The 25835-nt window shown below is 46.2% G+C and overlaps 1 protein-coding gene across 1 annotated transcript in view; it reads right to left on the reverse strand.

Annotated features, from left to right (window-relative positions):
- ACSS1 (acyl-CoA synthetase short chain family member 1) overlaps positions 1-25835 on the reverse strand; it is a 38518-nt gene that overhangs the window by 4729 nt on the left and 7954 nt on the right. Inside the window, exons 3-13 of the mRNA XM_064446505.1 lie at positions 18835-19034; positions 17169-17344; positions 14336-14488; positions 12465-12612; positions 12029-12166; positions 11359-11451; positions 6673-6785; positions 5608-5734; positions 3871-3998; positions 2257-2320; positions 1560-1678 (exon numbers count right to left, since the gene is read on the reverse strand). Of these exons, the coding sequence (XP_064302575.1) occupies positions 1560-1678; positions 2257-2320; positions 3871-3998; positions 5608-5734; positions 6673-6785; positions 11359-11451; positions 12029-12166; positions 12465-12612; positions 14336-14488; positions 17169-17344; positions 18835-19034 (1459 nt within the window). The remainder of the gene's footprint in view (positions 1-1559; positions 1679-2256; positions 2321-3870; positions 3999-5607; positions 5735-6672; positions 6786-11358; positions 11452-12028; positions 12167-12464; positions 12613-14335; positions 14489-17168; positions 17345-18834; positions 19035-25835) is intronic.

Below are 25835 nucleotides of genomic sequence, written 5' to 3' on the forward strand. Positions count from 1 at the left end.
TTACCTAAGTGGACTTTGTTCCCCATTTACTCATTGCTGTGTATCTTCAGGCTGGGTGCTACAGGACACACAGCACTTTGGAGAATCAGGTCCTGAATAAGCTGTTAACTATTGAACTATAAAGTTAGTTACACTTGAAAACTCAGGCAGGATGATGACACAGATCAACACATTACCAGAACAGACATTCATATTCCCCTTTACAGGACAGGAATATAAAGTATGCAATACTGCACACCAACTACAGGGGCCTCCTCAAGGAATAACTTCTGTCTGCTGATGCTTCTCTCTGCCTGATTATATCTGTCAGCTTACACACCTTCCTTCATAACCATAAGTATGTTAAATGTCTTGGCTATGCTTCCTGCAAAGGACTCAGCAGCAGACTACCAGGCTTTGAGCCTGGTAAAGAGTTCTCGGGCACCAGAGATGCTAGCAGGTCTCGCATTTTGCTGCATGATCAGGCCAATAGGCTATGAAACTCCAAAGCATTAACTAATACAGAAGGAAAGAGTTGTAGCACTTCTCCACAGGACTACCCCAGAACGCAGGGAAACAGAGGTGTTTCCTTGCAAACCTGGAAGCTCTGGAGCAACTCCAATCCACTGAGGATGTCTTGGGCTGTTCCAGGTTGAATAAGCCACCCTTGCCTGCTCCTGTTGTATTCTGTAACCTGCGTCTTTGTGTCCCCCTTCCCTGCATGTGCCTAAAGCAGAGCCCCTCAAAGAGGTGGTCTGGTCACTGTCTCCAAGCAGAGAGTGAAATGGATGCAGACAGGCCCTGGGGAGCAGCTATGGGGCAGCTTTGTGCACTCTCCCAAAACACACAAAGGGAGCTGCTGAAAGGTGAGCAGGTTTGAAGCAGCACCTGGAGTTCATCAGTACTCCCAGGGACAGGCTGAACAGCTGTCCGAGTAACGCAATAGAGACAGCCAGTGCTCTGGGATCTGGAGCTGATGCTAATTATCAATGCAAAATAGCTGGGCAGTGGAAAGTGTCACTCTGCCCCACAGTGACACTGAAGGTTGTGGTGTTTCTCTACAGTTCAGTGGGTGTTTATCTGATCCATTGCACAGGGCCACAGAGAGCAGCGCTATGTTGCTTCAGCAAGGGGCTAGCTGAGGGCAAGAGCAGTGATGATGCTGCACAGTGAAGAGGGACATCAAGTGCTTCTTGAGGAACAGAGTGGGCCTAGAGTTCCCCTTTGCCAGAGCTCTTGCCAAGCCTGGTGCTCTCAACACTCTCTGTGCTTCCCATTTAAAGTACTGTTCAGCACTTGGCCCAAATGGAGCAGCCTCAAGGGTAGCTCTAAAACATGCCCCACCAAGAAGCTGCTCTGCAGGTTGAACCAGCTGTAATATCCGAGCCACTCTTGGGTCACTGCTGATCCTCAGGCACGGAGAATGAGCACATGCCCTCCCCTACCCTCCCCAGCTAGTTCTGCTTTTCTGCTTCTTCGTCCTGCCAGACAGGGACAACAGCAGCACTGCAGGCAGGAAGGTGAGGCTTGCTCAATGTGACCACTCCTGCTCCTGGTCCCAGTTACAGTCTCCCACTTACCAGAATGTGGTCAGGCACAGCATATTTTGCTATCTTGGAAGCCACTATGGTTTTGAGCTCTTCTTTGACACGGTCTATATGAGCTGTCCGCTCATTTAGCACTATGAAAGCAAAGGCACCTGGAAGACAAATGAGCAGAAGCCACATACCTCCTATTACATCCTGGCGGGCAAGACCAGGGATGCTCATTCAAATGCCAAAGCAGGTTTCAAATCATTCCTACGAGCAATCTAGGGACTGCCAAGAAAACCATAGATCTTGTTTACAAAAGAGAGTCAGACTCCATCCCTGAAATGATGGCCGAGCCTTGTCTTGGCATCTGTGGACCAGACTGATCTCAGTGACAATGACAACTCAACATAAATTACCAAAGTGACAGTGGGATCAAAAGCTGGCCAATGCAAATCAGCTATTCCCAGTCTGTTCGAAGGACGGGTCTGAGCACAATCCTTTTTAAGGAAGCTCTACCATATATGTAAACACTATGTGTGAAAACAGTTTAGGGGAGTAATACCTGCACCCAGCTTAGGAACATGCAGTTATTTTCATGGCTGCCTCTGCCTCTTGGGGCTGCAACACAAGTCAACCTAAGGATAACTGCCCTCCAGTTCCCTAGACACCTCCTAACATGGAGCCCAGGTTAGAAATTAAGGAAAGTGTATGTAGGTATCATACCAGGACAGTGCTTTTCACATACCTTCTCCTTTGATCTTGTGTGGATATCCAATCACAGCTGTCTCAGGGACCTCAGGATGATCAGCCTTCACAAAATATGAAACAAAAACACACAGAGCGTAACAACTGCTTCAAGCCCTGCAGAGTTTGCGCCTGTTGCTTTAGGAACAAAACACCTTGCCATATCTCACCCTCCCCTTCGCAGATCCTGCTGAAAGCGCAACAGGAAAACTGGATGCTGCCTTCCTACCACACAGTCAGCTGGTGGCCACAGCCATGGCCCCATCTCTGGGAGCAGCATTTATTCACTGGATTGACCATGCTTTTAAATACAAAAATAAGTACTCTTACATACACTGCTACGCCCACTGCACACTAAGCCAAATTTGCACCAGCTCAAAACCTGCTTTCTCTTTCTTTGGGCTCTTGTGTGTGCATGGCAACGGTCCCAAGTGGTGACTGGCCGTGGCCAAATCACAAGCAAAACCAGTCCTGCATCGCTCTGTGCCACAGGGAACTGTCACCAGCAGAGCAAATGTGAAGCTGCCAACATCACAGTCCACATTTGACTGGTGTTTATAAGTGCCCAAAGCACACCAGAAGGCAGAAAGAATCAGGCCTTTTCGTCTTCCCAGAAGGGGAGAAGGGTTGTTTTGCTGAATGCATATTTTTATTATTATGCTACACAACAGTGATTTATTGTGTCACACTTCAGAGTTTAATTTAACATTCTTCTGCAGTACAAAGACATTTTGTGTACAGACCAGAGGAAATCGCATATCTGAATCCCACACCAAAATCTGGATTATGCTTTCTTAAATTAGATTAAAATATGAAAGAAAACCTCACAAAGCAATCTAAGCATATAAATATATTTGCGTATACACATGCATACACATACACAGAGTAGGAGAGGAACTGGATCCTGTATCTATGATCAGAAACCCACACAGACAAAAAATTTACTCACAGAGGAGACAGTAGGATGTTGTGTGCCTTCTGAACACAGCGCAGGTTTATCAAATGTTACATTTAAGCGCCATTTGCAGGCAAGGCACATAATATAGAAATAAATATTCAGGTCAAGCTTTGAAGATAAATGCTCTGAGGACATCTTTTTTTCAATTCCCTGAGCAAATATTATTTTCTCTCAAAATGACAGGCTAGCTTTGCAGCTGACATGAATCAATGTTGCTTCATATTTAACACTGCTGAATTCTCAGGCGTACACAGCTAGTTCAGACGAGCAAGAACCACAGATTTGGGAAGGAGAGGTTAGGCGTTAGCAGAGGAAAAGAGCAAACAGGAGAGACAACCCCTTATGGAGACTCCACCAGCATCAAAAATTACAACTGCAACAGTACAACATCACTGACAAGAAACACATCTCTGACAGTTTGACTGCCCAAGGTGTGACTGCTCTCTCACTTGCCCATTCATCATCTCCTTAATAAGGGTGCTGTTTCCTTTTGCACATTTGCTATTCATTATGTGTCAAGCTGCTGTGTGTATGCAGGGGCAGTGGTTTGAAGGCAACAGACCCTGTGCTTGTTGAAATTCATAAAGCTTCTTTTAAGGGGCCACTCTGCCCCACAGATACACCCTGTCAAAGGACCTCTACCTGCTCAGAACTTACCATTGCATCTTCTATCTCTGCCGTCCCGAGCCTGTGTCCGCTGATGTTAATGACGTCATCTATGCGTCCTGTAATCTGGTAATAGCCTTCCTTAGTCCTGTAAGCACCATCCCCTGTGAAGTAGTAACCTACAGCAAAGACACGTGGGTGGTCAGCAGCAGGAAGCATGCCACCCTATGCTTTGGGGTCTCATGCAGAACAGACTACTCTAGGATGGTGAGTAGGGTAGCATAGATCAGGCAGCTCACAGGGACTCCTAAGCTTACAGCTGCATGACCTGCCACACACACCATTTCCCACTTGCTTCTGCCATCCCCAACCCTCCTGCTCTACCTGGGCTGTGCTGGCTCCTAGTAAGTCCCTGAGCAGCACCAAGACAGTGGAGGTCAGATCTTTTCCAAGATGGGCAAAATTACTGTAGGCAATTAGCAGCAAACAGTGGCTGATGTCCCCTGTAGTAAAAACAAGTCTGGCAACACAACACTGTGATACTTTCTGGGATTTACAAAACCAAGAGGGGCTCTCTGATCTCGCTAGGCTTTACATGCCTACAGCTGCACTGCAACTACATGCTCAGGCCTGGTGCATGCAGTTCTAAGACAAAACCACTTCAAATGCCACCTGCCATCATGCCATAGGCTATTGGTCAAACTTCAGTCTGCTGCTAGCTACACCTCAGTGCTCATGGAAAACTAAAACTGTTCAGCCGAAAGGGAGCAGTTCTATTATGTTCTGTACATGGGAACACTGCCAGTTTTTTTAATCACTTACACTGGGACTGATGAAAAGTCATTTTCTCTCTGGATAACAAAGATTCAGATCCCAGATAACAGTCCCTCTGTAGCATATGAGCATGGCAGAAACACTGCTATCAGATTAGCTAGAAAAAAGCAAACACCCATGATAAGCATGGTGTTTGGAGAGTCTAAAACTTATGATGGAAACTGAAAAAGACCCAGTGGTCCCAGGAAACTCCAGTGTCACTGAGGTCACATCTGATGCCACAGATTCTGCATCTGAATTGTTCCTCTGGCACTTCTGAGCAGCAGCAGGCAGCTAGTGCTGCGAAATCTGAGATGGTTCTTGCCAGGACCCATTATTGGTCAATTCATGGACTTTCAGTCACGCCTCCTGCCCTTCCAAATCACTTAAACAACTATCAACTAAATACCAGCAAGATTTCAGATGCGAACATGTAGTGAGTAATAAGGGACTGTGGGCTCATTCAATTTCTTCTACCAGTTTCCCATTCTTATTTACCAACACTTTTTGTACAACTTACAGGATTGTCTCTAATTCTTGTCTACCTTGTAGCTTTCAAATACCTTTCAGTTGCTCCCAATTGTCTAATATCCTACAAAAAATGTTTCCCTGCCACTTCTAATTACTTGCCAGACACAACTTGACCATGTTTTTAAAAGTGAAGCATGTAACTCAGCCTGTGATAGTGGTGCAATTCAAGTGGTGGAGCAGGTACTTCATCACCCAACATGGCCCAAGAGAAAACATATTTGGATTTTAAAATTTGGGCATTAAAATTTTCTAAAAAACACGTTCCCTTTTGACAGCTAGAAAGGTCAACACTATCTAAGACCATTAGTGCACTCTTGCAACACGTGACACACGACCCCAAGGAATCAAGATCTGGCTAGTACAGAAATATCACAAAGTGCTGCTGGAAATATTCAGTGTGCTTATACTGCAGTGCAAACTGCCTTCCCTTGGCACTTTCCTTACCTGGGTAGGTTTTGAAATAGGCATCAACAAATCGCTGGTCATCTCCATAGATTGTTCTTGCCATGCCAGGCCATGGCTGGGCAATGCAGAGTGCACCAGACACATCATTGCCCTCTATAACCTTTCCCTGCAGGGTCAAGCACAGGAAGAATGATCAGGTGAGCAAAATAGGAATAAGTAAGTGCTTCTGTGTCATTGATCTGACAAGAGTCACCCTGTTGCTCACTGCAGCCTGCCAGCAGAGGGCCACAGGTGGAGAAATTAATTCACTCATGGAGCTACTACGCACTGTCTATATCATGCCTTCCTCACCCCTTAAGGCCAGCAGCACAGCAGAGAACATAGTTGTAAGACTAAAAGAAAAGTGAGTGCTGTGATTCTCCGGAGGGCAATGACAGCAAAGATGACAGCAAAGATGTGCCGAGCAGCCAGAGGATGTCTGGGGTGAGGCTGACAGGGAAATGCCTGGACCCCTGCCTTCCACTTTCACTTTTGTTAACTGCAACATTCCCTTACCAAACTGCATATGGAGGAGATTACACGCTTTACTGTTCAACAGGGTACTAGAGTGCAGGTGGGGAGCACCTGGCACAGCTTCACACATCAGCACCAGTCTTCTCACAGAAATGCACAGTCACAGGGCCTCATGCCTTTCATTTCCCTTGGAAAACTCCACCAGTCCGGTTGGCTGCTCCAGTCTTGCCATGTGACTGGATGTTCCATGCACTGCTCCAACTGTTCAGCCCTGGGTTCCCAGGAGCTGTGTGACTTCTGACTACTCTCATAAATGGAGGCAGCAGCTCTTAATCAGAAGTGGTAAAAGGCTATAAAAGTGGTGCTGAAAATGCACACACTCTAGAGATTTGCAGACAGCTTGCAATGCCTCGTTGGCAATCTCTATGGACATTTGAGATATGTTCAATACATAAATTGCTCATCTATTCTACCATTTTAGCGGAGAAACAAACATCCTTCCAGATCCTGTTCCTCTGCCATCAGAAAGGTGGTTAAGGCAGAAACACACAGCAGCTTCTCTGTCGGGCACCCAGCACAGCCTCAACTCACATTCTCATCCATCAGCACAGGCACAATCCCAAAGAAAGGTCTCATAGCCATAGCCGGAACGATCTCAGCTTTCTCCTCTGAAGGCCGTGGGGCAATGCAGATGCCACCAGTTTCTGGAAGAATAATGAAAAACAAAATCTTTGGGGTCCATCCAATGCTGGATGAAAGCAAATGCCAGCTCTTCTTAGTTAAAGAAGATAATAGCCAAGCCACCTTGCAATAAAACGCCACTAGGAAGGAACTACACAACACCAAGTAGCACAGCTATCTGAAAGCAGCACAGACCTGATAAACCAAGAGCTCTTTGTGAATATAAGAAACGCCTAAACATAGAAAAATGTCTGGTAGGCAGGATGACACCACTAAGGCCTGTTCTATCTACAGGGGACACTGCAGCAGGTAGAGAAGAGGGAGCTGCAGGCAGGTCCCCGCCTTGGTGAGCTTGGATCAAGAGCTGCTCCTACTCCCTTTTTGCATGATGCATCATTCAGTGCTAGCTGCAAAGATTGCTGTCCCCTGTGTACATCAGTGACAAACCACAGAGTGTGACCAAGCAGCCACCTCAGGGTAAGAGCAGCTCCCCATGCCCCAGAGCATCAGGATCAGTGATGTCAGGCTTAGCTCTTCAGAGGCTCAGAGGAGAGCAGTACATGGGCTACCTCGGCTGGCTTGGCACCGGACAGACAGCCCATGGACCCTGCAGCCACGATCTGTGCATTCAAGAGCCTTCCCACAGTCCCATCCATGGCAATTCAATTTGGAACAGTAAAGACCCCAATGATTCAGCCCACAAATACATACACATGAGTACACACACATGAATAACCCTTACAGTTTCCCTAAGTCAGCTCACAGAAAAAAACATTCCTCCAGCTACCAACCAGCAACAAATACAACTCTAACGTGCACTTACACCCTTGCAGGCCCTTCTCACACTAACAGGGCTGCCTGGTGGCAGGGACAGTACTCACCAGCCCCATTTCCTACCTTAGAAGTGATTTTCCAGGGAAAGTATAAGCACATCAGGAGATTTATCTCCCGGTGCTGTTTCTACAGCTGTCTAAGGTTAGCATGAAAAGCACTTCATGATTCTGAATTACTATTATTACAGAGTATGAGGTTAGCCCACCCCTTACAGGCAGGTTGAGCTTATCTTCTCTTCAAAATTGAACCTTTTAATCATCCTTTTTCATTCCTGCTGGGAGGAACATTAAATCAGATTCCAACCTTAATCAGATCTTTTCTAATCTAAAACTAATTCAGAAACACAACAGAGCAACAAAAACAAAGGGGTATTAGGCTTTTAGAAATACACTTTATGAATAAAGGTATGTTCTGCCACCTTGAGAGTGCATTCCTCTAACAGCTTTGCTGAGGTTGTGAAAACTGAAACCAGGGGTTGGAAAGGCTGAATTTGACCCTGAATTTGCATCCAGCTGCCCTGACATAGCTATGAGGAAGGGTCTTTTTGAGGAACCCTAAGCTTCAGACCTGCAGAAAATAGTTTCACACGTGGCTTACACATAAAATTATTCCACATTTCATTGATGGGCACGCATCTACTTCACGTGTTTCTGTTTATTTTGAAAGGGTCGTGTTGAATTTTTTCAGAAAAATAACAAAGCACCCCAGACACCTACTGTTCTCTATATGCACAGACAAAATCTGCATCAGAGCAGGGAGCTTGATTAAACTGATGGTTGCTCTTCCTAAGCCAGTACTCGTTTTGAATACAGCACTGGAAGCTATGTTTCAACATGGGTTTTGCCACATCCTACACATACTGCAGCCAGCTACAAATAAGGCAGCAAAGTCACATTCCAGAAGGAGCTGCATGGTGGCAAGGGTGCTTTAAAAGTTATTTGCATGGTAAAGACCTGTTTTAAACTAGTTTAAAAGTACCTATTTTAGCCACTGCCAGATGACAGCTAGCAAGGCTTCTAGGCTCTACCCTGCCCTTATGAAGTCTGTCTCTTTAGAGGCAGAGCTGGCAGAATAAAAGCTTACTTCCACGTTATCTGTGCCCATGCCGTCACCATTGTGCAAATCCACCCAGACTTTAAGTAAAGACAGCAGAGTCTGAGCAGGGAGGGTGATGCATCGCAACCAGCTCCCCTCTGCCATAGGTAAATCACCTCTGGCAGCAGGGTGGAGCATGTACTCTGCCACCGTTGCCTTCACCACCACAGATAGATTGGACTGACTACTTCAGGGGGAATCCATCTCAGAAACACCAGCCCAGTCTAAATTTCTGTAAGATGATGCCAACAACAAAAGCTTCCAGGGCCTATCCAGAGATGTCTTTCAAACCGGCTTTTGTTCACAGCTGCATATAACAGCTGTACTTTTTTATAAAACCAATGAAAAAAGTAAAAATACCTACTGTCTCTTCTGCACTGTGAACTACACCTGAAACTCAAACACAGCTTTGATGCTATTAGTGTCAATCACAGCACAGCAGTACCTAATATTTTAACAGTACAAGCCACAGGAACTTTCCATCTCTCTCATCTGCACATACCACACTACTTAAATTGCTTCTTGTAATTGCTATCTCACTCATTTGCTCATCCAAAGACTTTCAAGTGGATTCTTAAATCACCATTTGCTGAACTTTATACCTACCAGGCTTTATTAGCTGGCAACGCATTTCTGCTTTGCAGAGCAACATACCGTAGAGAACACTGCATACAACACTACAATTAACAAGCTATGTTGAAATTGTCTACGAGAGGTGACACTGCAGGACCACAACCAGCATCCATCAAACTGTTTCTATGATCTCTTTCCACACTCCCTTTAAATTCAAATGCCCTATATAATGTTTCCAAGATTAATTTGGCTTCCTCCTTATTGGAAGCATCCAGTGTGGAGAAAGATTGAATCTCCTTTCTAACAAAACCAATTTCATGAATATTTATCATTATATTATGCTTCTAGGAGCTGGTAACTGTTTACCTGCAAACGTCTGCCTAGTTCAAGGTCAGATCAAGCACTCTGCACTTACAAACTGTCCAGCAAATGTTCTTTAACCTGACAGTTGTTGCTCCAAAAACCCAGGAGAAATACGGTTTAATATAAGATCTAACCCTATACTTCAGACGAAACAGGAGACACTGTATGTGCACTGCATGCACCAGCTAACTGCAGACAGACGAAAACAAAAAAAAGTGTTAGAGCAAAAAAAGATTCTTCTCAGCTCCATCACTGTACAGTAATCAACTGCTTCTCCATGGTGTTTTATTTCAGAGCAGTGACAAGGAAAGCATATAGCACTTAGCCAGTCAGCCTTCCTTCTGCTCAGCATGTGAGAACCCAGACAGTTCAAGAGATCAGTGATTGAAGTAGACAGTAGTTAACATTGTTGCTCTGAATTCTGAGGTTGTTTTATTTCAAATCTGAAAATAAAAAGAGTCTGCAAGTCTGGTCTGGATTAAATTGAACTTGGTTGTGTGCCAGAACCTAGTTCATCACATTGAGATGGGCCACAGGGATCCTGAAGAGAGAGCCTGCTAGCAGGAATAAGGATGAAATCAGGAGCAGCTTGACTGGAAAAGGAATGAATATTCTGCCCAATGGCCGCTAGAAATTTAAGAGTAGGGACAGGTTTTTTTCAGAAGAGGCAGAATGCCAGCAGCTGTACCGTGTCCTTTAAGTCCATAGCTCCATGGCAAACTGTGTGGTTCACATCTTAAGGACATACTGCAAGATGCCTCTAGCAACTCTTGAATGTTCAAAAGAGTGGACCAGATGCTGAGGTGGCTGGGAAGGAGCTGCAGGACTCCTTCAAGCACAGGGCCCCACCAGGCACCACAGCCCCAGCCAGAGTGCAATGCTGTGGCCTGCCCCTGCTGCTGGCCAGGGAGGGCAGGAGGCAGGGACCAGCTCTGCTCCAACTGGACAGGGATCTATGAAAGCCAGTCACTCTGTCCAGCAGGTTGTAAATGTAAAACATGCCTTAACTGATACACACAGCTGGGCCAAGCATGTTGCCAAAACAGAAACGCACTCCTTTTTGAAGCTTCAAAGGTCCAGGGCGAAGACAACTACAGCATACTACTTCTGGGAGAAGCTGCTCCCAGGCAGCCCTACTGGGTGACAGCCACTGCCCCCTACCCACCTGAGGCACAGCCAGTGAGCCTCTACTCACTCCCTTCTGATCGGCCAGAGCAGTTGCACTAGGTGCCTTTGACTGCACAGCTCAGTTTTTCATCCTCCCCTCCTGATCATTCCCAGGAACGGAAACACAGCATACTTAAGTGCAGATTGTGGCTGTACGGTGCTATAAAGGCCTTTTTATGATAAGACCGTATCAAGGTTAAGTACAGTTGGATAAAGAATTGAAAATTAAGTTTCCAATTCAAGCCGCCTGCTCCCAGCTTTGCCCAGAAATTCAATCTCTGCCTCCTGTTTCTAGAACCAATTGAGATTTTCCAGCATTCAAAATATGAAAGAACATTTAGAGGGGAAAAGGAAGAAAGGAAAAAAAACCACAACATTGCTTTTGTACACTATTACACTGCTATTATGTGCTGAGACTCCCCAGTGACTTTCAAAAGCTGATCAAAACACCAGGAGGGTTTTTTGACAGACTCATTGGATCGAATTGAAATGCATTCATTCTCTACCCACCAGCAACCTGTCAAGGGTCAGGACCCTCCACGCTCCCCAAAGGATGCCTTTTACCTGTCTGCCACCACGTGTCCACAAGGGTGCAGCGCCCTTCTCCCACCACGTGGTAGAACCACTGCCAAGCTTCATGGTTGATGGGCTCTCCCACTAGACCAAAATAAGAAAGGAAGCAGCCTGTGACTCAGGGGGTTGCAGACAGTTCATTCTTCCTTTTAGTGCACAACATGCTGAGTGCATGATCTTCGAGCAGAACGCTTACAGCGTTTTTGCTGGGATGTGCAAAGGACTCTGATGCACTCATGTAACTGAGGACTGACTTTTCCAGAAAGACCAAATGGCAAGCAATAAATATCACTGAAAGTAACTCATCAGTGCAGGTCATGTATAAGAACCTCTAGAATCCTAAATAATGCAGGAAAATGCTGCTTGGGTCTCCTAAGCCAGTAAAATTCAAAGTTATGTCATTTACCACTGGATAAATCTTTTTAGGACAGAATGCAACCCTGCAAAATAAGCTAGGAAACAGGCAATCACACTAAGGTTCAACAACCCCAACTTCAGTTTGTTTCTCCTTCTGCTGAGAAAATATCTGAAAAGCCAGACAGGGAGCCTGCTTTATAATCTACTTTTAACCACATCCCATCTGGTTAGCCGAGCTCCTCTGGTACCTTCATTTCACCAGCTAGAACCCCCTGTCTTTTTCAAAAGATTACATGCCCCTTACCTGATCCCAAGGTCTTCAAGGAAGATCTGTCATATTTCTTCACCCACTCTTCTCCATAATTCAGCAGCAAGCGTATGGCCGTAGGTGCTCCATAAAACTGATTAATTTTCAACCGTTGTACCACTTCCCAGTAACGACCTGCAAGATCACAAACAGGCTTTTTATCTGTCTAGCACTGACGTACCACCGCAAACGCTCAGCAGGAAGGTTAACACCCAAACCTAAAGCTGTGACTACTTTGAGTACAAAGCAAGACCAATGGCAACTTTTTTTTTTTTTCACCCTGGATGCACAAATGTTCCTGAATGTTGCAGACACGTGTTCCAAAGAAATGGAGCTTACCTACCCTGAGCAGGCATGTCACACCGGACAAGTTTCTAAATCTCCTTTGTGAGACTGCCATGTCTAGGCAAACCTTTGCCCACCACTTCCTCACCTGGGTCAGGGTACACTGGAGTGCTTTCAAACAGAACTGAGGTGGCTCCATTGCAGAGTGGTCCATACACAACATAGCTATGTCCCGTGATCCAGCCAATGTCAGCCACACAGCCAAAAACATCCCCTTGCTGGTAGTCAAATACATACTGCAAAGATAAATGTAAGGCCAGCTGACTTTCTGTTTGCAGGTGCAAAGAGCTGAAAGGTAAGGTGCTGGACTGGACATCCAAGTGGGAGCAAGAGAGCGCACAGTGCGAGTGGAGCCAGGCACGTAGGAAACAGCAACACAAAGGCAAGTCCAGGGTGAGGAAGCAAGTCAGAGGCACCAATACCAAGGCTTCCGGGCTCCTGACTGCTTTTGCAAACACAGGGAGCATGGGTACCAGCCACTGCTAAGACTGGAGCAACAAAGCTTACAATCAAAGCCCAGAGTCCTGGATGCCTAAGGTTGCCTACTCCAGGCAGTTCACGTGGGAGAGTTTACCGTGAACTTCAGGGGCCTCAGAGGCTCAGACCCCTCACAAATATAAATAGGTTTCCATGAGAAATCAGAAGAAACTGATATATGCCCATGAAACATTTCCTGAGAAATGTTCTTAGCTGCGCAGCTTCTCTCTCAGTGTATTGCTTTCCAGATGCCCGCCTCTCCCTCATCAAATTCAAGATAAAAATCTTGGAGAAATCATCCTCTCATCTTAGTTATGGAAAATGCTTCCCACTGTAAACCTAACTCCTCTACCATACAGTGAAGAAGTCCTGACTTATAAGGCTGAGTCAGCTTTATGTCTTAAATGAAAGAAAGTGGATCAGAACTAAAAGAAAACCCCATGAGTGTGTGACTAGAGTGTCACGTATGAATGTGCAAAGACCACAGAGGCCACACAGGTCAGCTGATCCCTCTGCCTAGGAGAGCCAATTCTCACCTTAGTTTTGCAAGTGCCTTTACCTTTCAGGCTCTGAAGTACCTCTAAAGGGACTGCAGCTGCACACAGTGCCCGCCTGCATGTCTGTACCAGGGTGCAGAATCTACCTTCTGCACTAAGAAAGAAAAAGATGCCTTGGAGATTATGCTGTCACTTAGAAAAGCTGACGTAACGAATACCCTTCATGCAGAAAAGTCTGACACTTGCACATTCAAATCTTCTAAAAATTCAACTGTGTCAGCCTAAAGAAAGAAAACCTCTGCCTGAACTGTGTGTGATTACAAACAGGGTGATACCATGAAAGCCAGATGGAGATCTTTCAGCACAGTCCTCTCCACATTTCACTGTTACCTTTCCATATGCAGAGCTCAGACCAGAAGCTTCAAGGAGCAGTGCCTTGACTTTTTTTTTTTTCATGAGAAAGGAGGTTAAAACATTTAGCCTAGATCACACAGAAAAGCAGCACAAAGGAGCAACAGCAGAACATGAACATAATTTTTCATCTTCAGACAACAAGTGGTATGCAAAGAGGTTAAGAGTCCAGATCCTCTCTGAAATAAAAAAGGCCAGCATCCCACTGCAAAATACTACAGCAATACCCACATTACCAATGCCAGTAAGATACTTACCAGAATCTCCTCAGCTGCATCACTTTAATGTCCACAAATTCTGGCCTGCAACACTATCACATTTTAAATGCAAAAGTAGCAGCACCGCAGTTTCCTTCCTTTCGTAACTCTAGGCTCTGGTTTGCATAGCACTATGTAACCGAGGAACAAATTCTCAAGATCAATTACATGTTCTCAGAGATTTTTCAGTTTGTATACACCCAATATGCCAATTGGGCAGCGAACGCAGAATACAGCTCCCCTCACCAGTCCAAGTCCCTCTCATTAGTACTGTCAGAAGGTAAGTGAACCCTTTCCAGCAGATGCAGCCGAGTTACCTTGTGTGTGAGAGCAGAGTACAGCAGGTATCCAGCCTGGGTGTGAACAATTCCTTTCGGTTTCCCAGTGCTGCCCGAGGTATACAGAATGAAAAGCATGTCTTCGCTGTCCATGCTCTCTGGAGTGCATATGGAAGCTGCCTTGGCCATCTCCTAAGGAAAAAAAAAAAAGCGGTAACGACAAAAAGACTTTGGCTATATGGAGCTAACCAGTACTCCATCTGTAAGCCTGTCAGCAGCATCCAGAGACAAGAACCGCCGTTGGTGTTGCCCCCTCACAAACGTCCACGAATGTATCATAGTTATATGTGCTTACCTAGCGGAAAGGTTCCTGTGGATGCATAGCACCTAGCCTTTCCACCAATACCTCTGCTAGGCGCAGAAGTCAAGGGGAGTTGTCCAGATAAAATAACATTTCAGCAGAAAAATGGTAGCTCATGGCTTACATTTCAAGGCTTTGCAAGCTGCTGGTAGAAAACCAAAGTGTGACTGCAAACATGAACCACGCTTGACAGCAGCAGCAAGGCTGACTAGATACTGTGTGGGACCTTCCTTCTCCTTTTAAAACTGCAATGCTACAGTTAAACTGGGCATTCATCTCCCTTCCCTGGCCCCATCAGTGGGTTACTGTCCTGTCCATTTGATCCTGAAATTCTAATTGCTTCTACCCATGAGAAGGAGAGTGCTTTACTCTCCTGCCTCCATCACTTTCCTCATACTCTACTGTTTCGCCAGGTGGGTGAGAGCCTCTCCTCACCCCTACGGTCAGAACCATGGCAGGGAAGGATGCAATGCCCTGCTAGGTCAGAGCAAACTTTTGGTCCAGCTTGTGTGCCCAGACAGCAGGGGAAGGGGAAATAATGTTCTTTGAAAGAGATGCTTGTGGTCACTAAAACTTGTAACATCAGAGGGCTTGTCTGCCCAGACTGAGATTTTTCAGGACAAGGTTAAAAATTTTTCTTATCCATGTACAAACTCACAATAATCACTGTGTGTTCCAGATGCTCAACATATGGCTGTAAAAAAAAGCACCACTGGCCTGCTTCTCTCAAGCTCTCTACTGTCCTAGATGAATAATGATTCCTGCAAGGGTTATTACGTGGCTCTTTGAAGGAATTTCTAGGTACTGCCAAGTATACACTGAAAACACACTGTTCTTACAAGTGAACGCTACCGATGGCAGGTCCAAGTTGTTTTAAACTGTCTGACAAACAAGCTTAATAAAATATGTAGAGTTGACAGGGTCGGATGTAATTCTCAGCCTCAGAGTTACAGCACTCCGGCTCATCTCAGGTATTTATAGTAATATTTCAGCACTGCCAATTCAGCCTGACTTGCCAGTTTTTCAAACTAAGATGGAGTCCTCCATTACAACATGAGCTTAAATTTTGCAGAAAGCCATGGTGCAAGAGCTGGAAAGCACAACTGCTGTAAAGATCAGTCATGATAGAGTTAACAGAGTTAATGGTTTACTTCTTGTTATGTTTCAGACTAACAATGGGCTGAGCTCATCTCTTGGACCACCAAAGCACCTCAGGCTGTTTGCAGACTAAGGAAAACAGTCAGAACGCACTTTGTGGAGTAAGAAGGACCAAGACCTGCCTTCTCTTTTTAACTTACTCTAGTAGTTGCTCCTATCTCATGTGACCAGCACAGGACTACAGAGTAATTATCTTGGCTGCAGAGGGGTGATTTCCAGGCATTATTACAATGAGTAGTTTGTTTACTGCTGCCAGCAAACTGATAAAACTACTTCTGCATTAGGCTGCAGTCCCCTGTGTACGAGTTAAACACATTAAAATGACAGCTGTTTTTTTCCCCTGGAAGCACAGGTCCTAAATATTCCCAAGCCATCACTGTCCCTCCCATCATGGGGTAACCATGACCTGTCCATAGGCTATTTAAGCCTCTCCAGGAACTTGATTATTTCTGCACTGCCTTTCAACACTGTCCAGTCTAAGAGTGCATATGACAAACTATAAGAGAGTGTCTGAACACAGTACAACAGCGACAGCCATGGTTATCAGTGCACACTGGGTCTCAGGAAACATTCATTCCTTAAATCTCAGCACTGTTTGCAAGACTACTAAAAAAGAGCAGCATGCTGAGATGAATCAGACATAGATTGAGCTGCTTCCACTCACAATCCTAGCAGACTGTAAATACAGGCAATCCATTTGTGGATGAAGATCCAGATGCCGTAAGAGGCATCTCCTTTTCATCTGCACTACTCAAGTCCAAAAGCACAGATGGAGAGAAAGATGATCTAGCCAACACTCAGACCTAAAAGGAGTTATCCAGCGTGCCAGTGGGCATCTGCAGAGCTAGGTGACTGCAGGGACCTACACAGATGCTGTCACTGCAACAAAGCTGTATCCATTAGCCCACCAGGGTACTGTGGCAGCACAGGAAGAGCAGCACACATGGAAAACCTGCTCCAGAGGCAGCATAAAAGCCAGTCATAGCTGGTAGGTCTGGTGCAGCTAAACTAGAGCGCCAAGCTGCAGTGCAGCAGCTGCTTTGTAGGCTTTTAGCTCAGCACACATACGCAAGGGAAGTACGGAGACTGCCTGATCTTCCTTGGCTGCTGATTCCCAGTGTAGGCTACAGCAGGTCAAAGCCCAAAACCAAATACCAGAGTGTGGATGATGTACACATTCAGCAAGACTCTCAGGCACGTGTTCTGAACAGCCTTGCATTGGGTCTCTCAGAAATGGCTGTGTTAGCTGGTCCCTAAATTAGTGCACCATATTTCTGTCCCCCAGCACAGTAAACATCACATACTTCAAGAAACATCAGGGGAAACAGGCAAGGTTTACGAATACCAACATACCTCCTCAAGGGGAATATCACGGTCACCCATCTGGACGTTGTTATCTGTCCTCTGAGCCACAAAGACGTGTTCGATGCTTGGACAGTTCTTAACAGCTTCATCCACAGTTGCCTTCAGCTGTATGATTCGGCCTCCCCTGACTCCCTGGTTGTAGGTGATAACTGCTTTGCATCCAGCTAAAAAGAGAAAGAATTAGCAGACATACCAGCCTGTCTCCCAGGCTAGTATGTGCACCTTGCTTTCATTACATTTGGGGATGAGGTATAGGACAACACGTGTGACAAATACTCAGAATTTCTATCAATCAAAATCAGTCAGTGTCACTGATGAAAACACTTTAAAACCTGAGACCCACAGAGACTAGGGGTAGCTGGAACTTCCATAGGTTACCTAGTCCCTCTTCCCCACCCCAAGGCAGGGTCCACTCCAGCTAAACCATTTCTGACAGCTGTCAGTCCAATCTTCATAAAACACTCCAATGGTAGCTATTTTACCCTCTCCCCACCAGTCGACTCCAATGCCTATCATGAGCATGAGAAAGTCTTTCCCAACATCTAGCCTAAGTATCACTCACTGCAATTTAAATGCCTCCATTCCTGCCTAGCAAAGCTGACATGCAGAACAGTTTCTTCCCAGTCACCTGTGTTATAGTGAATACTGCTGCTTTAGCCTAACAGCTTACACACTGAAACCAGTGCAAGACTTCCTGCAACTCTAGTGAACAAGCACCTTTGCCCCTCTCATCGTCTCCCTGGGGTTGCATATAAGTGTCCATTGCAAACTGAAGTGAATGGCACCAAACTCAGCAGCCTCTCAGAGGCGTTACCCTGCTCTGAGACACCTGCAGCCTTCTGAAACTCATCCATAGCTTGAAGGGAAACCTCCTGGAAGCCACAGCGCACAGCAGGACTCTGGCAGAGCACTTCAAATGGTACCATATTATGTTATTACAGAGCTGTGGCTGCAGCGAAATGGCTCTTTAGCCCATCACCTACACACAAGTGGCCAAAACTGAAGGTTAACTATAATGTGTACTTGCACTCCATAGATTAACTCTACAAAAACAGAAAATAAGCATGAAAATTGCTGTAAGACTTACTCCCTCACACTAGCCATAAAGAAACTGATGTGACTGCTAGGACATGAGCCACTTGCTATTTTGTTCTTCTGCTGGTATTTTTAGCATTACTTTTTACCTAATCATACTACAAGTGCTCTGGGCTAAGATCAGCTCTATCTGTTGGTAAAATGGCTAACAAAGCGGGGGCAGGCTGCCAATACCTCCAGTGCTATACATAAATCACAGTATCACGATTGAGATTGCAGAATTAGCACTGTGCAGGAGTATCAAAGAAACACTGCAATTATACTGTGAAAGAACAAATCAGGCCCCGTTCCTAAGCTCTAGTTTTGCCTCCAGCCTGACTGCTGTCTGGCAGTAACCCAGTGCAGACTGAATGTTAAGCAATTTATAAAATATTTTAAAGCCAGAGGATACTGCGTCTGCCACTTGGGAAAAGGCTCTTCACAGTACTTTGCAAAGGAGAGTGAACTGTCCCGCCAGCTGAGAATGAACCATTTCTCTTTCTGCCAAGAAAACACAGAATTGGGATCTGTCTTGGAGCACTGTCCAGAGGTGTTTGTTCCCTGGTCTGCATCTACTTACAGTCCATGATCCTCCCAGCTAAGGACTCTGCACTGAATCCAGCGAAGACCACAGTGTGAACAGCACCAATCCTGGTGCAAGCCAGCATGGCTGCCACAGACAAGGGAGACACGGACATATAGATGGCCACCTTGTCCCCTTTCTGTATCCCATATTTCTTCAGGGTGTTGGCAAGACGGCAAGTCAGATCCAGAAGTTCCCTGTGGCACAGAAGCAACATTGTCATGTGACTGCGCAACCTGTTTTACATGGGGGAGCAAAAAAAGGATGAACTTGAACTGAGCGAGGCATCACGATCACCTCTGGACCTTATCCTCTCAGCATTATAGGGCACGCCAGCTCTTGCATCTTAAAGAAGAGTGGCTTGGGGTGTGGTGAGAGCCAGAATGCTCCTGCCACTGGGAAGAGAAGAAAAGGGGGGCAGAGAGCCATGCTCACTGCAGAAGGACAAGCAAGTGAGAGCTGCAGGCGCTGCCCAGAGCTGCTGGGCTCTGGCTTGGGTAGAGCAGCCAGCAAGCCAGTGGCTGTCCTCTACATCCAGAAGCTGGTGCCCATTTTAGCCATCCTTGATGTCTTTTATACTGACAAGGCTCAGTCAGAAGCTACTGGGAACATGCGTGGGATAAACACAAGACAAAATGGAAGCCGTTGTCTAAAGACTCCCAGCAGTGTTTCTGTTCAGGAACTGCTGGAAGTGCTTCACAACTAGTAGTTTCTCTTTAAATTGCAAGGGTAAACAACATATTTGCATGCATAAGGAAGAAAAGGAGAATCGAAATTAAGTCCCCAGATACTTGTGTGAGTGGCAGATTTTACAAGACTCAGATCAAAGCCAGATCACCTTCAGCCCAAATTCCTCTACTGTCACTTCACCTTGTCGCACGGCAGAGTGCAACAGCCTCACAGAATGGACACACGGCTCTCACCGGAGTAAAACTGCAGCCGCTCTCACACAGAGAAACATGGGAACACTGAGAACAGGAACAAAGGCTCTTTTCACAGGGCCTGCCCTTGAAACGTGCTGACTTAATAGCAAAAACATTCCTCTAAGGAACAAAAAAGCAGTTTGTGGGCAAGGACTTGCACATTCACTTTTTCTGATGCCCACATGGGGGATAACACAATTGCAGGCATGCCTGGGACCAAGATGGTGTCATGAATTGAACAGCTCTGTGTGCCTACAGTGAAAGGGCTCCAAGAAGACAGGTAACTGTGTCAGGTGAGGAGTGGTCTCACGCCAAATGAGGAGGTGACCCTCATGGGGGGCAGCAGAGCCTTCTGCTTTACTGGTGCCAACCATCAGCTTAGAGAAGACTCGCAGACTCCACCAGGAATGAAAATTGTCTTCTGGGTTCAGGAACTCGCTGAGTACTGAGGCCCAGAGGGGAGAAGTGTCTTCTACTCCCTAGCACACTCATCTTCAGCCTGTCCTCTGTGAATGCTTAGTGGTCTATAAGCTACACCACCAGGGATTCCAAAAACTGCTAACAAACAAATGAATTTTGGGGGTCTGCATACCATAATAAGTTGTAAAGCAAGAATCTACCAACATATCCTTATCTCACAGAACTGGCCATAGCTGTGACAAACAAAACAAAATCAGTTTTCAGCTGCTGGCTAAGCTGAAAATAAAATGAAACGTTGTTTCTGATCTGTCAAAAAATGTTGTTTCTTTTGTTAAACCAAAGCAAGTTGGAAACAGGCAAAGCCCAAGTGCTCCACTTTGGAAACGTCATAACAAAACCATGGGCTGAGAATAACTTTGCATCGTACTTCTTTAAGATAAAACTCCATCTGCACTGTGAGGGCAGTGAAGCAACACAGCCATAGAGAAAGTATAAAGACAGATACAGTGACGGCTGGAGGGATACCACTTCCTTGCTATGTTTTTGAAGATAAGGAAATAAGCCTCGAATCCCAGCCACAGCACTTTGTGTTATTTATTTTAAGACTATTCCTGCAACATTAAGTAAACAGACCACTCCTGAAGCACAGGGACTCAGAGAGGTGGCCAGACATGCTCAGTGCCTGCTCTCTGGCAGCAGCTGGCAATGGCTGCCACTGCAGAGAGACCACAACCCTGCAGAAAGCAGATACGTAGCAGCTTTACCCCAGACTGAATTTCCTCCTAATCCCTTACAGCCCGAGATCAGCGTAAACTCTAAAGCACAACTTCAACACCTCTTCCCAAGGACTTCATGACCATGCATGTTCCTGCTACCTACAGCAGTGCACAGCCTGTTAGATGTACTATTTTCCTTACTTTTACTAAGTTCATGAATAGAGCGACTCTGTGCTGTAATGAATTCCCACCCAATGTTTGTTTTTGTGCCTTGTCCAGCGTCACATTCCCTGGTCCAGAATTCATCTGATGCTGTATTAGAGAAAAATCTCAATGTGAATAAAGATTAAAGAGACAAAACAAAACTAAGCTGCTCAACTGCAGAGCACAGGAAGTGAAACAAGCCCCAGGCAGGCAGTTGTGAGGAAACAAAATAAAAAAACACTTATATGCGATGGAAAATACCCAAGTGCTTTCACAGCTGCAGCCTCTTTCTCCTGAACAGAAACACCAGGAGAGCTCTGGCCAGGGCATCCTTTCTGAGCAACTCTGTGGTTCGCTTTCTTTTTCAGGACTCAATGACCCTGATGGCAGACGCTCTCATTGGTCTTTTATGATTAACTCCAGTTTAACATTTCCTTCATGACAGCATGTAAACAAGCTGACAGACAATAAGGACGGAGTCTTTACCCTGGATCTATTCACTTTGCAGTCTCCTTTGTGCTCTGAAAGCCCAAGATAGGAGAGCCTTGGAGGTCCCTTGGCAGAGCAGCACATGGGGGAACAGACACAAAGGCAAAGAGGAAGTGAATCCAAGAACTCCAGCAAAGAAACCCACAAATCCCTGTGCATCAGGTGTGTCTTCTGGCTCCTGTAGCAGCAACTTAGGCTTCCCCTCCAGCTCAAGAAAGGGAGTTAGCAGAAATACTGTGTCAGGAATCCTTCCATTGACTCCCTCACTCCTTCACACACATTTTGCTGTCTAACAGGCAAGCAATTAGTACATGCCAGCAAGTTGCACATTTTCAGTACTTAGCCTAGGGGTTAAGTCTCAGGGTGGAACGAGCACCCTGCAGGGTCTCTGACAGACAGAACTGGGTGGGACAGACCTAACTGAACTGAACAGGAGGAAACCATGGCCATTACCCTCCCCACCTGCTACTGCTGCCAAGCTTGGCGTTGAGGTCCCTCCACCACACAAGGTCAGGAGAGGCAAGAGCAATCCTGGCCTCAAGCCCAGCACTGCCCCACCCTCGGCACAGAGGCAATGCCATCAAACGCCAGTGGGCTGCGCACAGGGGAGGATCTGCCTCCCCTCCACACCCAGGAGGTGTGTTGGTAGCAAAGCACATTTCCTGAAAACCTACATCAGATGCTGAACAGAGCTAGATTCTGTCACCCTGGAGCTGGTGAGACAGCACAAAAGAAGGCATCTTCACTTAGCTTCTGCCTGCACTGAAACAGGAGTTGCAGAGGAAGGGTAGAGGAAGCAAAGGCTTAGAGTGAAAACATCTATCCTGAAAGGGCTCCGCCATTGGCAGTGAAGGACAGAGGGCAGCCAGAGGCTCGGAGCAGATGTGCACTGCTTCTGCAAGCCACAGGAAGACAGAGAAAGGCAAAACTCGAAGTGATCCTCGCAGCATTGCCACCTGTCTGCACTCCAAAGGATTTCAGTGCAGCTGCCCAAGCAGACAGCGCGGAGCCGGGCAGTACGCTCAGCAGAGGCAGGCAGGACAACCACCAGAGACGGACAAAGCCACAGGGCACACAGAGGGTCCCAGGGCACCTGGCTCCCTGCGTGCAAGCCAGGCAAACAAGAGGATCTCAGCAGAGCCACTGCAGGAGGAAATGTGCCTCAACAAAAGGAAGCGTCCAGCACCGCTGCACAGAGACAGCTGAGAAACTGCTAAGTCAGTTCATGGTGCAACAGTCTGCAGATCATCTGCAAAAGCAGATCCTAAGAACTGAGAGGAAACCAGGCAGCAGAATGCCATTCTGGTGGGTAAAGTATCAGGGTGGAGCTGAGAAATGGGGAAGCAGCAACCAGTTAGACCCAGGAGGGGAGGCCATTTGCACAGGAGAAAGAAGAGTATATATAGTATGTTCTTTTAAAACAAAGCAAGCCAGGGAGATGGTAGGTGTATTAATGAACATAGGCAGGGAAGGTGAAAAACTATGACACACGGAGGAGATTCTGGACTTGCTTTCAGAAAATGTTATCTTTCAACTGAAAATGCAGACAAGTCCAACCCATTCATTGTACTGCAGGTGTGTGGGTAGATAGCTGGTGAACACGGATTTCACATGAATTTACCCATCCCAACCCTGCACCTGCAAAACCAGAGGGAAGCACCATCTTACCCCATTGACATGCCTGCTCAGGGTGCAGGTCACACACTGACAGGCTTTAAATACCATACACAAGACCCCTGTGGAGAGCCAGCTCTCTGCCTGTGCCAGTAGAAAGGTGAGCAGGGAGAGGCTGGGTTGCACAAAAATCCCCCCCCTCCACATTCGTAATGACCACCCTGTCGCAGAGCTGCTCTTGGTTTTGCTCTCCTGACCCACAGCCTGCTGATTTCTGTCATCTCCTTTCAGAGACAGAGCAGTCTGCTCCTGTTGTCTCCCTGCAGCCCTGTAGCACAGTACCGCTGTGGCAAGCAACATGCCACAGGCTTTGTACCAAGTTTGCAAGGTCTTGGGAACGCAGCTTGTGGTATTTGCTCTGTCTGAGTTCTTCCTGACCTACCTGCAAGCCTTGTTACACCTGGTTTAGCTGCAAAAGCAATTCTTCTAATTGACCAGGTAACCACAGCTAATATCTTTTTATGCTTCTTTATCTTTTTATGCTACCATCATGGTTTACAACCTTAACATAATGAGGTAGTATAAAGAAATACAGGCCTGGTGTGATAAGAGGCCTTGAGAAGTGAAGGCACAGGACGTGGTGTGACGAGAACAGGCATGGGGCGACAAGAGCTGGAGCATATGCTGGCACTGTTCAGGCCAGTACTTCTGTTTAATCTAACAGATGCAGCACGTCTCTCCCCATCTTTACAACATCACTGTTCAGAAACTACCAGACCGTATTTCTCCCAGATCCCTCCCCAGATACAGTGGTGCCTGTGTTTCAAAAGCCCATTGCCCAGTGTCTGGAACAACGACTCCTGTAAAACCCAGCATCAACACATGGCATTTCTCTGGCACATTTCAGGGAAACATTCTTCCAAGAAGTCTGATGCTATATTTTGCCGCAGCAAGACAGCCTGCAGCTTTCCAAATGAAGCCAGTTCTTTTTACATCCAAAAAAATCGCATCAAAGCGCTCTTTGGGAAACAACCTTTTGCAAAGCATTTCTACACATTTTCCTGATATATTCAGTGCCCTATATGGGCTTTGACAATGCCTGTTTAGGAGGCTCGGCACAAGCCATGTTCTGTGTTGTCTCAAGCACTATAGCTGTGTTGAGTATTTCTTGCAGTGACCAGTTTATTTCCTGGGAACTGTAGTTTGGATCAGGCTGAAACTACTTGAAAATTAAGGTCAAACACCCCAAACAAGTTAGTGGAAAAAAAAAAAACCAAAACCCACAGGTCTGGGCACCTCTCAGCCCACACCCTCATATCTCACCTCCTAGCCATTGCTCTACATTAATTACCGTGGAGCAGCAGAGTTCAAAGCCTGCCTCTATCTTACGATAACAGCGCCATGGGCACTGTTGTTTGAGATGTCGGTTCAAGTCACCTGGCACACAGTATGCCTCTACACCTACCCCTTCTTCCTGGGTCAATGTTCTGGCCACAAACATAAAGCACAAACCTCTTCACCCCTCACTGCAGCTTCCATGGCAGTGCCTCAGTTTAACCCTCTATTTCCCTCACTTTAGTGAGAATAACTGAAAAATACAAAGCTCAACATGGGGCTTTTTGGCTGTAGGTTTAATTGCTAAGCTGAGCAGTATTGTCCAGTCTTCTGGACTTGTCTGCAGACATCCTGAGCCCAAGGCAAGGAAAACCCCATGTGACCTTTTTCAGGTGAGAAAGTGAAAAGTGCCTGAGCTGCCTTGGATGGGGAAAGCCTGGACAAGATTTACTGGCAACTTCAACACTAGAAAGAAGGAAAAGAGTTTGCTGTCAATGAGGAACACCTTCCACATTGCACAGCCTGATAAGTGTCCCCATGGCTTCCAGCTGCAGTCTTCACTGTGATCTCTAATACAATTTCAGCCATTTCAGCTCAGACTGAGGAACCACTATCTGTTGGCTTGTTAAAAGCATAACTGTGATGTGGCTAACGAAGATGTCCAACCACTTCTCTCCCACCTACCTAGGACCTTACGAAAAGCTACCTAGGGCCCTATTTCTGGCCCCTCAGCTTCAGCCTTCCTCTCCCTACTTTGTATTTTGCATTTTGAACTTTCCCTCTGCCCACATCATTTTCTGCACTGGAGCGAGTTCCTTTGTAAATTAAAACCCTTTCGCTGAGACCCAGCCTGCAACCCATTGCAAAAACAGGTTAGCTAACATGTACTGCTGCCCAGTTCTTCACACAGCTCCCTTTGGCAACATTCACAGAATTTTGCAGTGCTAAGAAACACTGGCTCACAAGTGGCGAAATTGTAGAGGCAGTGGTAAACAAGGGAATGCCAGAGAGAATAAATAACCCAATGTCGGACAGGGGGAGGTCTGACATAGCTTTAGCTGCTGTCTTTAACATTCCCTGTTGCTGAGCTTATAGAGGCTACAACCCAGCCAACTCTGCCTGCTTATATAAGGCAGTTGATAATACAGTGCCTTTTAAAACCCATGCTCAGCAACATGTTGGGGAAGTCCTTTGCAAGGTTTCAAAGCTCTGGGACCCTGACAACATCCACAGAGCAGGACAAAACATCCCCAGCGGGTTAGACCCTTCAGCCTATAAATTCAGCTGGCTGCTCACA

This window comes from Phalacrocorax carbo, chromosome 3 (genome assembly GCF_963921805.1).
Source record: "Phalacrocorax carbo chromosome 3, bPhaCar2.1, whole genome shotgun sequence".
NCBI lineage: Eukaryota > Metazoa > Chordata > Aves > Suliformes > Phalacrocoracidae > Phalacrocorax > Phalacrocorax carbo.